General features: G+C 44.0%; 1 protein-coding gene across 4 annotated transcripts in view; it reads right to left on the reverse strand.

Annotated features, from left to right (window-relative positions):
* Positions 1–16,110, reverse strand: part of LOC308478754 (uncharacterized protein) — a 275,098-nt gene that overhangs the window by 28,905 nt on the left and 230,083 nt on the right. For 3 of the 4 annotated variants that reach the window (XR_013987221.1, XM_081008871.1, XM_081008869.1), the window contains one exon: positions 3,831–5,098. The exons of the other annotated variant lie outside the window; for it this stretch is intronic. Coding sequence is in view for 2 of the 3 variants with exons in the window: in XM_081008871.1 (XP_080864997.1) it covers positions 5,020–5,098 (79 nt within the window). In the remaining variant the exon portion in view is untranslated. Of the gene's footprint in view, positions 1–3,830; positions 5,099–16,110 lie in introns of those variants that run through there. 4 annotated transcript variants of the gene reach the window in all.

Here is a 16,110-nt window from a genome sequence, read left to right on the forward strand (position 1 = left end):
TAAGCTGTATGTAAAAGAGTATAAAAGGCTGTGTGAAATCTGCTATCTGTACAATACCCATCACTTACGGGACTGTGCTTTACTGCAGTGAAGTTGATAAAGAGTATTGTCTTGCTGGAATCCTTTGTTGCATTTCTTATTAAATTCCCTCCCTGGAATGAACCGGAGGGGTGGTTTTAGCCACTCCCTTGACACCAGGAAATACATACCAATAAACTCAGTAGGCTTAATTCCAAATAAACTTGTTAAAAATTGAGATGTCAAGGCAGTTTGATGTGAGAGAGTTCCATACCTGGGCTGGGCCCTTGGAAATTAAACCACAAACCTGTGAGCACAGTTCCATCTTGTTTGTACAATTTCTGTCTTTAATTGTGAAACCCTACAAGATTTAATTGTGAAACACGACAAGGTAAGAAACGGAATTATTACACGGATAGCAACACTCCTACTCCACTCTATTTTGGTGGGGAGGCTTCTTTGCTTCTTCTTTAAATGAAAAGCCGCGCTGATGATAATTATGACAATTGCTCAGGGTGTAAATCATTGCATAATTTTAATTCATACCAAAATGAGAACTGGCAGTGACACTACCTGCATGACACACCCAGAACATTATTACTCAATTGCACATATCCTATTGTGACTAATTGCATAATAATTAGTCTTTCTTAATATTCAGGCACACATTAACATTCTGTCTGGCATGCTTGCTCCTCCCCCTCCCCCCGCAAAATAAAAAACAATGTACAGCTCATCAAGTATGTAGTGAACAGCTGCCAAGCTGGCCTTCAGGTTTAATATATTTTAAGTAAAACATTATTGCATACCCTACATATATCTGAGTAGATTTCTGGCATACCCCTCCTTCCTGCTTGATGTGTGCAAAGCTCGTTTATTTGATTCCTGCCCATCAATTAAACCTGATCCGGAAGCAAAATTGAATATATGTGCACTCTCCAGATCAGAATTGGTAAACTGTAGGCTTTGCACTGGATCCAATGATGTCCTTCATATGGAGAGAAGACTGGATTCTTCCAACAGTGGAATGGAGAGGAGGCCGTTTTGCCAATTCCCCTTGCAGCTGCTGTGTTTCCCATTATCTTCTCCAGAGGATTGGGTAATCCTTTGAAACAGTGTAGAAAGTGGAATGGGCAAAAATGGCCACTTTCCCCATCAGTTGAGGTTAGTCCATGAGAGCAAAGGGGGCACTGTCCAACCAACTTTAGTGTGCCCTCAAACAGCCCGCCGCTTGCTTTCCTAATTAACTAGTCCAGCGGGGACAACTAGCCATGACAGCTTCTGCCTCCTTAGTCTCAGTGTTGTGTTTGCAGAGTTAAGCATGGAAGAGGATGGAAAGGGCAGACTTCGGTATTTCAAAGTTCAGCGAACCTCAAATTTGGCACCCCTCCCGGTCTCTTGCCTTCCATTCTGCTCAGTTCAGTAGTAAATCATAGTTGTGGCGCCCTGTGGTACCCCCTAGGTTTGGAACCAGTTATGCTGCCCTAAATCCACCTCTGAGGACAGGGATAAAGCTAGAATGAGTTGCGCATGCCTGTCATTGGCTCTGGTTCTGCCAACTATTGGCCTCCCTAACTTCTGCCCTACCAATGCCAGTGTGCTCCAGGCACCACAGCCATGGGTGGAAGGCTCCCCTGCATCAAGATCCTGCCCTCTGGCTAACACCCCAGAGGACAGGATCACACTTCAAAACGACCTTGACAGATTAGAGAACTGGGCAAAAACAAACAAGATGAATTTTAACAGGGAGAAATGTAAAGTATTGCACTTGGGCAAAAAAAATGAGAGGCACAAATACAAGATGGGGGACACCTGGCTTGAGAGCAGTACATGTGAAAAGGATCTAGGAGTCTTGGTTGACCACAAACTTGACATGAGCCAACAGTGTGACGCCGCAGCTAAAAAACCCAATGCAATTCTGGGCTGCATCAATAGGAGTATAGCATCTAGATCAAGGGAAGTAATAGTGCCACTGTATTCTGCTCTGGTCAGACCTCACCTGGAGTACTGTGTCCAGTTCTGGGCACCACAGTTCAAGAAGGACACTGACAAACTGGAACGTGTCCAGAGGAGGGCAACCAAAATGGTCAAAGGCCTGGAAACGATGCCTTATGAGGAATGGCTAAGGGAGCTGGGCATGTTTAGCCTGGAGAAGAGGAGGTTAAGGGGTGATATGATAGCCATGTTCAAATATATAAAAGGATGTCACATAGAGGAGGGAGAAAGGTTGTTTTCTGCTGCTCCAGAGAAGCGGACACGGAGCAATGGATTCAAACTACAAGAAAGAAGATTCCACCTAAACATTAGGAAGAACTTCCTGACAGTAAGAGCTGTTTGACAGTGGAATTTGCTGCCAAGGAGTGTGGTGGAGTCTCCTTCTTTGGAGGTCTTTAAGCAGAGGCTTGACAACCATATGTCAGGAGTGCTCTGATGGTGTTTCCTGCTTGGCAGGGGGTTGGACTCGATGGCCCTTGTGGTCTCTTCCAACTCTATGATTCTATGATTCTAAGGAGCCTTCTGCTGGGTCATTGCTGGATAAAACCCTTTGGCTTCCACATCCAATTTAGAGAAGGTGTGATACAAAACTTTGCATTCTGAATCTATCAGTGTCTGGTTTATTATTTATACCTCACCCATCTGGCTGGGTTTCCCCAGCCACTCTGGCCGGCTCCCAACAGAATATTAAAAACATGATAAAACATCAAACATTAAAAAATTTCCCTAAACAGGGATACCTTCAGATGTCTTCTAAAAGTCAGATAGTTGTTTATTTCTTTGACACCTGATGGGAGGGCATTCCACAGGGTGGGTGCCACTACTGAGAAGGCCCTCTGCCTGGTTCCCTGTAACCTCACTTCTCTCAGGGAGGGAACTGCCAGAAGGCCCTCGCTGCTAGACCTCAGTGTCTGGGCTGAACGATGGGACAGAGACACTCCTTCAGGTATACTGGGCTGAGGCCGTTTAGGCTTTAAAGGTCAGCACCAACAGTATAGTGGCAATGTTATTGTGAGGCTATCATACATGAATGCTGGAGGTGGGGAGGACAATGGCAGAGACTACAGGGAACAGAGGTTGAATAGCCAAGAATGGATTTTGGAAAATAGAGGATAGTCTCTTTGTATGGACATCTCATGTGAAAATAATTCCGAATGGCTACCCAATGCTATTTTTGGCTGCTGGGAGACCAGAATGGGCATAGATGTATCTTATCATCATCTTATTAATTTGATTATTTATGCCCCCGTCCACCTGGCTGGGTTTATCCTGCCACTCTAGGCGGCTTCCAGCTGATCACTGCACTGGGCCCAATGCACAATGGCAGTAAGACCATCTCTGCCCCCAGGATACCCCGTTTTGGGGCCTTCCATTGGCTGGTCCTGGCAGCATCCAGCTGACCACAGTCTTGCCAGTGTTTATGATTGGCAGGTAGAAGGTGGGGTGCTGTCAGTGGAAGCCAGTGAGAGGCTGGGCAGAGGGACACCTCTCCCCAAGTAACCCATCCTCCCCACTTGGCGAAAGGTGGATTTGAATTGCTTTGCCTATCTCATTGACATCCATGTCTTTAATGCTCCAGTTTAATCCATCTGTTAAAGCTATATGTGATGTAGGCTACAAATTTCAAACGATTTCCAGCGTTATAGTGGAGCTACTCTAAAGTAAGTGGTACAAGGATTTTGGTTATATAGGCAGATTTGTGGAGGATGATAGTTCCAAATTTGTCACATTTTGGGAAAAGATTGGTGTGGCACTTTTAAATAACACTGGATGTTTCACCCAGTTGCCCCAGAAAGGAGAAGGTGGGAAAGCAAGAGTAGCAGAGTAAACTTGGAGTCATTTATGTGTTTGGCTTTATCTTTCAAGTCCAAATGGACCAAAATCCTTGAAATCTATTTTGATCTTAAATTAAAGAAAAACAAACAGGGGAAAAAAAGAGAATTGCACCTGGCCCGACAAAAGTGACTTGTTTGCTTGACATGATTTCAAGTGGCTGGGATATTAAAACTCAGAAAAAAGGGGGTTTGTAATGGAAATGCTGACAGACTATTAACTATAGCATCGCTGCTCTAATAAATGGAATGGGCTGTCGTAATCTCTAGTTCATAAATATGCAAATACAAGACAGAGGATTTGCTCCAAAGGATGTCTCTATAATTTTAACTGACCTTTTCTGCTACTAAACGAGCCTGTTGCTTCTGGTTTCACACATTAAATACAAAGCACTGACTATTTTGCTTCCGGGATCTCAGCCTGTTTCTCCTGGAAAGAGCGTCAGAATTTCCACCTTGTTCAGTGGATGCAAAGGCTGGGCCCCAAATGTCAACACAAGGTTGAAAGTCCCGATCACTGAGCAAAAAACAACACACCCCTCCTTTGCTGTGAGCATTTTTGGTTTTGTACACATTCATATTCATGCCTAAATTGTTTGCTGAATTAATTATTCCCCCCCTTTTTTGAGGGGGGAATTGAAGTGCCTCTTTTCCATTCATGTGTCAAAGACCCTTCCGAACTGCCAAAATCCAGTCAGTCACTCGATGATAAACAGCCCATCAACACAATGATATCGAATTTGAACGTTTTCCAGTTTCCTGCTTTGGGCCAAATGGAGGTAAAACCAATGACTTAATATTTAATAACCTAAATGTAATTTGTTTTGTGTCTTCTACTACATGGGAAAGAATTGGACGGCGAGCAGTTTTGCAGATTCCAACCCCTCCCCCCTCCCCTTAATTATTTTAAGCTATTCATCCTGGTATCTGGCCCACTGATGCTCAGCCAAATTGCCAGCAGGGGAGAGATCTGTCCAATCCTGAAGCTAAATGAGTCACTGAGAGTCAATCTGTTTAGTTTCTCTTGCTGCTGGGGGCTCCTCTGTCCTGGCCTCCATGCTGCTCCAGTCAGTCAGGGTTGGGCCTCTTTCTCCATATCTCTGCTCTGCTCATCACAGCTGTTCATGGGTTCTGACTAGCTGGACACTCGGTCCCAGACGCTTTGATCTCCATGCTACACAGTTCTCGCTCGGATGGAAAATGAAGACATCCTGGCCCTCCGTAGGTTGCTGTTGCAGTAGTTTATCAGGAATCTAGATGGGAAACGCAACAGACAAAACATTCAGTTTGGCATACAAAAACCTTCCCCCCATTGTGTTCCCATATCCCAAGGACAAAAGCAGAACCTTTTTCCACACAGGACAGCAGCCCAAGATAACTGCAGCAGCAGAGAGCTTTCCTCTTTCCCTTATAAGCCCAGACTTGTCAGAAGTATAATGCACACATAATGAAAACACGGTGTATATAATCTCTAAAGTGGAATGTGAAGGTCCTTGCTCGCCTTGCTAAGAAGCTAAAACTCCACGATTTCCTCCCTTCTTCAGAGTCGCAATTCAATTACGCAAAACTATGCACCAGTCTTTAAGAACTCCGTGTACGATTAAGATAACTGGTATTTTCATGGTAAATGATTAAATTAGCTGACACTGTTTTATGCTGAACTTTGCCATCGAGGCTGACATTTTTATGCACAGTACGTTGTAGACGGCTGGTAATCTAAACTGCTCTGCGCCTCTCATCTTTCAAAGCATTTCAACAGCTATAGAGCCATTCAGTTTCGGTTTATTTGCAAGAAGTTGGTGTGCCTACATTCTGGCATGAGAAAAAACCTCTTCAGGAATTACTTGTGCCAAAGGGGGCCAAGTGTGATGAAAGGAACTGTGGGGTCGTGCATTCAGCCTCACCCCCTAAGTTGCATGGCTCCTCTGGCAGATGTTGTCACTATCAATGTGTTGAGGTAAAACTTCTGAAGTGGGGAGCCCGTTTTACCTGCAGGGGCTCCCCACAAAATTTAGAACTGTGATAGCTTGGATTCTAAATTGTGTAGGAAACTTCCATTCCCAGCCCTAGGCCCGCATTTCAGAAGTTATGAGCCAACACTGTGGGAATGGGAGTAGCCACATGACTTTGGGGCGGTGGCTGGCTGGGGTTACATGCATGCGGGACGCGGATGGCGCTGTGGTCTAAACCACTGAGCCTCTTGGGCTTGCCAATCAGAAGGTTGGTGGTTCGAATCTGCACGACGGAGTGAGATCCCATTGCTTTGTCCCAGCTCCTGCCAACCTAGCAGTTCAAAAGCTCGACAGTGCAAGTAGAAAAAATAGGTACCGCTGTGGCGGAAAGGTAAATGGTGACTCCATGAGTTCTGGCACTCGTCATGGTGTCCCGTTGCACCAGAAGTGGTTTAGTCATGCTGACCACATGACCTGGAAAAAGCTGTCTGTGGACAAACACCGGCTCCCTTGGCCTGAAAGCGAGATGAGCGCTGCATCCCATAGTCGCTTTTGACTGGACTTAACTGTCCAGGGGTCCTTTACCTTTACCTTTTACCTTACATGCATAACTCTACAGCTCTTTCCACAATGCTTGCCTTCCTAACACAAATAATGCTTGAATTGTTTTCAGCATATTCCTGCAACTGGCATGCACTTGTTTTTTTTATATTTTCACTCGTCTTTGAATGCCACTAGGCGATACAACTCAATTTGGCTCCTGTTGACCTAGTGTACTGCCTAAAATTAATCTTGCGCTTTGCTAATATAAAGACGACGTCATCTTTCTTGACACCTGAGATGTGTGTTTTCAGGGCCCACCCTGTCCCTGTGACTGTAATCTGTTTTAACTGTTTTTAATTATGATTTTTAAATTGTTGTAACCCATGCTGGGACCTGCTGGTGGAGGGCGAGTAATAAATTTATTATTAATAGTAATGTTTTCATGTTCAAATGAAACACCTGAAGAAGGTTTCAGGGTCTTATTGATCACCCATCTGTGGCTTCAGGAAGGAATATGTATTTATCTCTGCTGTTCATTGTATTTTTAAGTTGAAATTTTTATATTAACCCCTTGGACTGCCTGTAGGCTATGAATGCATTAAATTGATTTTGTTTTCTTTTTAATTGACTGATAGATTTTCCTGTGGGACAAATTAGGTGGGAGCTGGTGGTGGTGGGGAGACCCTGTATTTGTTTTATGTTCAATCAGATTGCTTTGCATATTTTTTTTTAAAAAAACATTATTCTGCTGAATATAACTAGATCAACAACATATGGCTTGGCTGTCTTGCTTGAGCGATTTGGAACTATGTTGTCTATAGAGATCAATCTCTAGAACACCCATTGTCTGCCAGAAGCAAACAGTGATTTGGATTTCATGGAATCATCCACTGACAGATCTTGTCTTTGGCTAAGGGATTTTGGTTCTTTCCCCAGCCTGTGCCATTATAATGCAATTGCAATGTATCATACAAAGTAAAGATTTTGCTTATGAGCTGATGGGTTGAGCACAGGTCATCACATTGCAGGCCCACGGAAGAGCACCCCTAAGAAAGAAAATGCTGGGATCGTGTGACCTGGATCTTGCATAACAGGTCAAAATGCTACAGAGGCCAAGAGACCTCTGCCCTGTCATTTGGTGCAAGAATCCGGCCATTCATAAATGTTTAGCAAAGTTTATTGGAGGGTTTGCTGCATGTCAGGATTTCCTAACCAGACTCTTTGCTAATCATAAACAACTGACTAGGACTAACAACTCATTTTCTGTTTCCACACCTTGGATATTATCTTGGTCCCAACAGAATTAAATCTCCATTCTTGCAAAATACCTTGCATAGGTGAGGGAGAGGGGACCACACAGACCAAAAATTTCTGGAACAGTTCACAGCATCTAGGCAATAAAAGCACTTCTTTGAATGGACAACGTGTGTGTGTGTGTGTGTGTGTGTGTGTGTAAATCTCTCTCTTTCTCTCTCTCTCCTCTCTCCCCAAGAAACTAATGACTTTTATATTAAAAGCATTAGGCAAATGTTTGATAACAGCAAAACTATCTGACTACCAGCAAAATGGTAGCTTTCTGACAGAATGAGGAACTCTAAATAACTTACGTTACGTATAGGAATATTTGAGGCATTTGCTAATTCCGATATAAGTGGACGAGATCTACCTGTCCCAAACAAAAGTGCAGATTGGAACAGAGCTATCTGCTAGATCTTGCACTTCTTGGAATCTTGCGAACACAGTTCTAGGTTCAGTGGTTGGCCACTGTGAGAACAAGATCCTGGACTTGAAAGGGCTTTGGCTTCATCCAGCAGCTTCGTGTGTTCTTATGTTCTTAATCACATAGAAGAATCTGGGAGAAACAAATGCCTAGAACCAGCTACCCCCAGAGTATGGGCATTGGCGGTCAATTGCCATGGCCCACATTGCAGTGAGGGTTAATCCCTGGGCCCTATTTGCTCTCTTTTTCCTTCCTCCTTCCTGATGCTGCTTGCTCACTTGCCTTCTCTAAGGGCTCACCCACACCTACCTTTGCTCTGCATTTCTGGCCACAAGTCCAGTCTTTCCAGGTTCATGTCCGAGAGTTTAATTTTTCGTCCCAGCGCTTTCCCCGTAAAAACCCACTCTTTACTGTTGCAGCAGAACAAATGGCAATTCGTGGAATTGCTGTTTCTTCCGACTCAGCGATAGAGAGCAAGTTTTCCTGGGGAAAGCGGCAGGGAGGAAAAAGAGGCTCAGATGTGGATTGGGAAACTTCAAACCAGTGCCCAGAAAGTCCAGGCCACAAGGTAAGTGATGAGGCCCGAGGGAGTGTTAGGCTTCAGAGAATCAGCTTCCTCTCCCCCTTGGCAGTAGATAAACAGAACGAAGGAAAATGAGTCTTCCTACCAGTTAGAAACTTTAATGATCACATTGAGAGAACAAAGAACCCATCTCCTAGGAATAGCGGTGCTGCCAATGAAGAATTCCACCCCCTTATGTCCCTACCCACGTCACTCCTACGTCTTGTAACCTGAGCTTGTCCCCTCTGTGCTTTATGTGCTTTCTGTTCTATCACTTTCTGAGCTCTTCTTGGCCTTGGGGAGGGCGCTGGAGGAATGCTGTCCAAAGACTGTGAATCTGTTAACGGTCCCTCTCCCAGTGCTTCTTCTCCTAGCTGTTCCCCATCCAGTACTTCCCAGCTTCTGCCTTCTGAACTATGTCCCTCTGCGAACCACTGTTCCAAATCTATACTGTCCTCCTGCTCCTGAGAAGATTCAGGATCAGAGGGAGGGGGTGACTCCCACCATTATTCCTCAGCACGGTCCCTGACAGGGAGGGAGGGAGCAGGCAAACCAGCAAGAGAAGCAAGTAGAAAATGCAGTAAAGCTTTGCGTCATTTATTTTATTTTATTTTATTTTATTTTATTTTATTTTATTTATAGGAGTGCTTACATACTGCCCGCTCACAAAATATCAGAGCGATGCACAGGATTATGAAAACATTTGCAAATTTAAATGCAGCATGGAACCATAATTGACATGACTGGCCATACAGTAAAAATTTAAACAACTGCTTAGGCACGTCAGCATTGAAAAGGTCTTCCAGAGACACCTGATAGTCAAGAGTGAGTATCCCTACCAAATCTTTGCTGGAAGGCTGTTCTGCGGCATGGCATTGGCAACACCCTAACCCATCAAGTGTTCCAGAAAAAAAAGGACATCCCTTTTTTTAATGGTGTGAGATCATGGCGGACATTTGGGGTGCTGCACTCTTGCACAGCGATCTCATCCCAGAAGAACCACGTCCTGGTTTTTGATCTGAAAAGGTTGGATGGATATGAAGCAACAAATGCCTACGTTCTGGTTGAGGCCATTTGGGTCTCTGTATATTCTGTGTCTCGCTCTCTGGAAGATGGTTCCAATGGGGCTCAGAGAAAGAAGCAATTGAGCAGGTTGTGGTGACAACAAGGGGAAGTAGGTAGACCACTCAGGGAATGGATCCTAATTGAGAGCATCTAGTCCAAATTCCGCTTCCCCATCCAAAAAACCCAAGAGGAAACCCTGACCCCAGCACTGCATAACACAATGATTTGTGGAGCTGTACTGGTGCCACAGCCAAAACGCCTCATTCAAAGCATTTATTTTGGAGGTATGGAAAGTTTTAAGATAAGGGTGCCCCACGCTCCAAAGCATTCTTCAGCGAATTAAATCCAAGCAGATCGGCAACATAGCAAATTAATAAGCTAATGTTTATCTATTGACCTACATAAAATATAGATAAATCATTAACATTGTCTTCCAGCGCAAACATATATGCATTTAATTTGGGGCCTAATGGGGTATGAGAAGGAGACATACGCTGCTGCTTTAATCATGCTTTTAGCTTTATTGTAGAGCACAAAAGCTGTTTTTCCATATTAGAAAGAAAAAAAATCATAGGAATAATCTGCTTCCTAATCCAATATGTGACAGCAATCATTCATTATGGAAGGAGGAGAGCAAAAACGGCAGTAACAAATGCTGACATATTTTTTGAGGTAAAAAGAAAAGTGGGAAAACATCCAGCCCACAGGAAACACTTCCCGGCATAACGTGACAGTTTTATGGTATTATTAATTTGTAGGACTTGGAGTATCCAATGTGCTTCACAATCTTTTATCGGCCCCCGTCCAATACATTTAAGCCCAACGAAATCAGTGAGAATAAGTGATTTGAGCCTGTGAGGTGTTTGGTTGGGAAGCAGCCAGTGAGGCAGAGACACACCCTAATATCTCATTGTCAGGTTCTCCTCTGAGAGAAATTATTAGGATCAAGTCGCCATGCATTAAAAACTCTTCCATTGAATTGAATACCAGAAGAAATTAACATTTATCTGTTGACCTACAGACATGGAAAGTCACTCATTATTGTTGTCTTTCAGTGCAAACATGTAATGCATTTCATTTTAGACCTAATGGTCTAAGGAAAAGTGCCACCACTACCACAAAACCCCAGGGTGGAACAGCTTCCACCATATTGAGGTGAATGAAAATTCTGTGGCTACATCCAAACCATCTCTTTAAAGCACAATTATATAATAATAATAATAATAATAATAATAATAATAATAATAATAATAGATTGATTTATACCCCGCCCATCTGGCTGGGTTTCCCCAGCCACTCTGGGCAGTTCCCAACAGAATGAAAGGCACAATAAAACATCAAACATTAAAAACTTCTCTAAATAGTTTTGCCTTTCAGATGTCTTCAAAAGTCAGATAGTTGTTTATTTCCTTGACATCTGATGGGAGGGTGTTCCACAGGGTGGGCACCTTAACCTACGGCACCTGGTATTCCCATGGGGTCTCCCATCCAAGTACTAACTAGGTCTGACCCTGCTTAGCTTTCAAAATCAGATGAGATTGGGTGTGTTCAGGGTAGTATGGCCGTAACCCCTGCTCCCCTCACTGAACTACAATTCCCAGAGTCCCCTGGGAAGAGGGCTTGATTGATAAACCATTCTGGAAGCTGTAGTTCTCTGAGGGGGAATTGGAGTCTCTTAACAACGTTCACCCCCTGCGTTGACCCCATCCTGCCCTCAGCCAGCACCTGCCTGCCTGCCTTGCTATTTACAATCAGTCCAGAGGGTGGAAATGCTATTTACAATCAATCCAGAGGGTCAACTTCCTGCTCCTGAATCTCAGGGCTTCTCAGAGGCGGATTTAGGATAGCGTGACCAGTTCTGCTGCACAGAGTTTTAAAGCACAGACATGGAAATTGTGGATAAGCCATCGGCATTGCCCTTGCAGATCTCAGCAGGGAAGAGGATGGGGACAAAACCAGTTGGTTCTGCCGAGACCCTCCACATGTCCCTATTTTCCAAGGATAGTCCTGGATTTACAGAAGCCGTCCCAGTTTCTGATTTGAACGTCCTGTTTTTCCTTAGGACACCCCTATTTTCATCGGAGAAAGGTCGGAGGGTATGGAATAGCCCCATGGCTTTTTTCCAGCCAGAACTAACTGGAACTCAGTTCTGGCAGCTCTCAGGTGGGCACTATTGCCACTCCAAGAGAATGAGGGAGGGGTTCGTCATGAGTTCTAGAGTCCATGAGTTCTAGAGCCCTGCTCCCCCATTTGCCAATCCTGGGTGCAGGCTAGGATCTGGCTCCTGGTAGGCAGCACAGGCTTAGGCCCATGCCATCTATCTGGAGAGGAGGTTGAACCTGAGATCCCAACATCGGGGCCTTAGAAGGGCCTCTGCCGTTCTGCAATGCCGCCACACCGAAAGCACTGGACATCCCTATTTTCATTGGAGAACTGTTGGATGGTATGGAAAGGTGTCCCTATTTTCACCAGAGAAGTATTGGAGGGTTAGTCTGCCTGTCATTGGCTCTGGCTTTGCCTGCTGTAGGGCCTTGCCTCCTTCCCTAGTACAGTGGTACCTCGGGTTACATACACTTCAGGTTACATACGCTTTAGGTTACATATGCTTCAGGTTACACACTCCGGTAACCCAGAAATAGTGCTTCAGGTTAAGAACTTTGCTTCAGGATAAGGACAGAAATTGGGCTCCGGCAGCGTGGCAGCAGCAGGAGGCCCCATTAGCTAAAGTGGTGCTTCAGGTTAAGAACAGTTTCATGTTAAGAACAGACCTCCGGAACAAATTAAGTACTTAACCCGAGGTACCACTGTAAGTCCCAATGGCTGCCAGCCACCACTGGAGTTAACCAACGATCCAGGCCATATTCAGTTACCAGGCTCTTGTTTCCAGTGGAATTGCTAATCATTTACTCTGAGCATGAGTGTGGAATGTGAAATATCTCCGGCTTTAATATATTTTACAAGACAGTCTTAAGATATTTAATTCACTACCGGATAGTGATTGGCAGTCCAATACGCCTCTGCATGCTTTCACTTTCCTAACTTGACTCCTGTAAGCGGCTCTCCCAAAACGAATAGGCTGCAATTATGGAGATTCGGAAATCTGCAAAGCTAGTATATTTGCATCTTCTTTGTTAATCATGGCCTAGCGTGATGGATGTGGTGTGTGTGCAAATAAAATAACATTATTCTTCTTTCAGCTGAAAGTTAAATTTATTAGCAATTAGAACTGGGGTGGAAAAGAGAATGAGACCCACTTCCAATTCCACCCTCAAAAATCACACTTAAGAGTTTTATAGCACAACACACTTTTAAAAAAAAAGAAAATAAAGTTTCTAGCGCTGAGATTATTTCTCCCCTAATTAAATCAGGGCTCTTCAGCCAACTATGAGAACCAAATTAAAATGTTGGAGCCCATTCTGTGTCAACTGTTTACAGTGCCTGTGCTTCTCTCTGCCTCCCCAGTTTGGGAGTCCTAGTTTGAGGCAAGCCTTGGCCATGTTTCCACATATGAGAGGGTTAGATCAAAGCATCTCCTGTTGTGGTCATGCTTCTAATACGTGGCAAAGCCTTTCAGGTGTGGCATTCTGCAACCAGACAGGCTTGCAGGATGGAGTCTCCACATGCTCTGCGACACTGTGTGTTGTTCGCAGGACTTCCCTGGCACGCCTAGACTGGCATTCCAGCAAAACTGGCATTCCAGCAAAACAATGAGTCGATTCCATTTAGGAACGTGCCTTGGACTGTGGGTATTCCTGATTATACCATGCAAAGAGAAAAAACTGATACTTGGCATACAAATCAGCATCATGTGAATGGAAGCTTTCATAATAAGAAAAGGACAGAAAATAAAAGAAGTAAGTTTGTATCCATTAAAGCAAGGCTTGAAGTCAATAATATTATTAAAACACCACTGATCATAATGGGTGATATCCAACTAAGTCATATTCAGAGTAAACCCAATGAAATCAATAGACCTAAGTTACTTAAGCTTGATGATTTTGATGAGTCTACTCTCAGTGTGACTAACATTGGAATACGTGGAGTGGGGGCTGCTTTGGGAGCAAATGCCTGTCCAATGTAGCTTGCGATCAGAACATCAAAGGATAAAACGAACAGTAAGGCAACATCCTAAAAACACTAAAGATTAAAATAACAATGATACAAAATCTTAAGACTGAAAAGCAACAACTCAGCAACACTTTATTTACAGAGCCAGGAAGAACATAAGTCAACCAGACCTCCAGCAGCAGCAACTAATAAAGACCTGGGAGGCCAATTGAAAAAGGCAGGCCTGTAACATAGCCATTCTGGGGCTGGGGCAACCCAGTCAGATGGGCGGGGTATAAGTAATAAATCATCACCATCATCATCAGGGCTTTTTTTCCAGCTGGAACTTGCTGGAACTCAGTTCCAGCAATTCTCAGGTGGCCTCCATTGCCATTCCAAGAGAGAGGCGCTCATGGTGAGTTCTGTCACCTCTTTTTCTAGGAAAAAATAGCACTGATTATTATTATTATTATTATTATTATTATTATTATTATTTGATGCAGCCCCAATGGAATGGACTTCCATAGCTGTGGAGCCACCACAGAGCAGGACTTCTCCTTCAGGGCAACCCACCTTACTGACCTGGGGGATGCACACACCAGAAGAACTTCTTAAAGTACAGGCAGGATGGCATGGGTGAAGACAATCCAATCAATTGCTTGAGATGGAACTGTATAGGGTTTTAAAGGTCATGACTAGCACTTTAAATTGGACCTGGAAACATGCTGATAGAGTAGAGGTGTTAAAAATATTGACCATTTCACCCCCCAGTAAGACTCTGGTAGCTGCATTCAGGAGAAGGAGCATCTATGAATTTAAAGACAGCCTTGGAATTGTCTCATCTAGATATGACCAGGACACACATCACTGTGGCAAGGCCCACCTTCTCTATATAGAGTGCAGCCAAAGCTTATAAAAAGCTGTGAATGCCTATCCTAGTAGCATCACATCAGAGGCAAACACTGAGCCTTTAGAATATTTACTTTCTAGGTTCCTTCAGCCTTAATGAGGGAAAATCCATTGTTTGCTTCACGCAGGACAAAGCAGCTTTATTTCAGATGACTGACCTTTCTCATTGCTGCTCACCATCTCCCTGTATTAATCATTTACACAGCATTTAGAGAGCATCGTTCAAGTGTTCAAATGCCTTTGGATGCACCGCCCTGGTTCAGAGGCAGATCTACTATGAAACTATCAAAGCTTAAATTTCAGGGCCCCTAATCCCAGAGGGGCCCCAGAAGAAACTTTAGTCTACATTGCTTTTTAAAAAGGGGTATAGTAGATGCGATGTGGGTTGCATGACTCAAATTGATTAATTTTTTTATTGTATGTATTTCAATAATCCCAAAGTCTGAGAATCATTAGCACAGATATTGTAAAGGTATGGTGATCTGTCATGGAATAACCACATTGAAGAAGATAACAGGTTACCCAGATCTCATTGCTGGTTGTGAAGGGCCCCCCCATGACTGTTCAAGCTTCAGGGCTCCCTAAAATGTAGGTCCACCACTGCCCTAGTTAGCCTTGCAATGGTAGTCCAATACCTAAATGTTGCACATGTGGGGAGAGCAGGTGAAAAAACTGTGGCTTGTCTATGTCCACCCACCAAGCTGGGTTGAAATGTGAATTGGGGGACCCCAGGCTCACCCTCATAACTGGCAGGGAGTGGGGTGGGCATTGGTTTTGCCACCTGTGGTAAGTTGTTTCACTTTGCCTCATAGAGTGCTGGCCTCAGAGTAAATTGAAATTGAAATACTTTGTTGTCACTTGTACAACTTGTATACAGTGAGATTACACGAGCACCCCCCACTCAGCTCTCTTAGTCTTAATTCCCCTCGTTTACTGACGCACACCCACCAAACCTGAAAGTCAGTTGCCCTGTTGTTATATTTTCATTCAGCAGCCTAACAGCCCACGGATAGAAGCTGTTCTTTACCCTGTTGGTGCAACTAATCATGCTTCTATATCCGCTGCCTGAGGGCAAGAGATCAAGAAAGTGCTGGCCAGGGTGTGAATCACCCCTGAGAATTTTCCTCACTCTCCTGAGGCAATGTTCTTCCGCTATTTCATCCAGCGGATTCACGGGACAGCCCATAATATCTTGTGCTGTATTCAACACCCTCTGTAGGCACTTCCTATCAGATGATGTCAAACCAGCATACCACACCGTGATGCAGTATGAAAGGACACTTTGTATTGTTGACTGGTAGAAGGAGATCATCAGATGTTGATTGACATCGTTCTTCCACAATACTCTGAGGAGATGGAGTCTCTGTTGGACTTTCTTAACCACCTGGGTTGTATTTATTTTCCAAGTAAGGTCTTCACTGAGATAAACTCCTAGGAATTTAAAGGAAAAGACTCTGTCGTCTTCAC

The sequence above is a fragment of the Podarcis pityusensis genome (assembly GCF_964106645.2).
Source record: "Podarcis pityusensis genome assembly, chromosome: 6".
NCBI classification, from domain to species: domain Eukaryota; kingdom Metazoa; phylum Chordata; class Lepidosauria; order Squamata; family Lacertidae; genus Podarcis; species Podarcis pityusensis.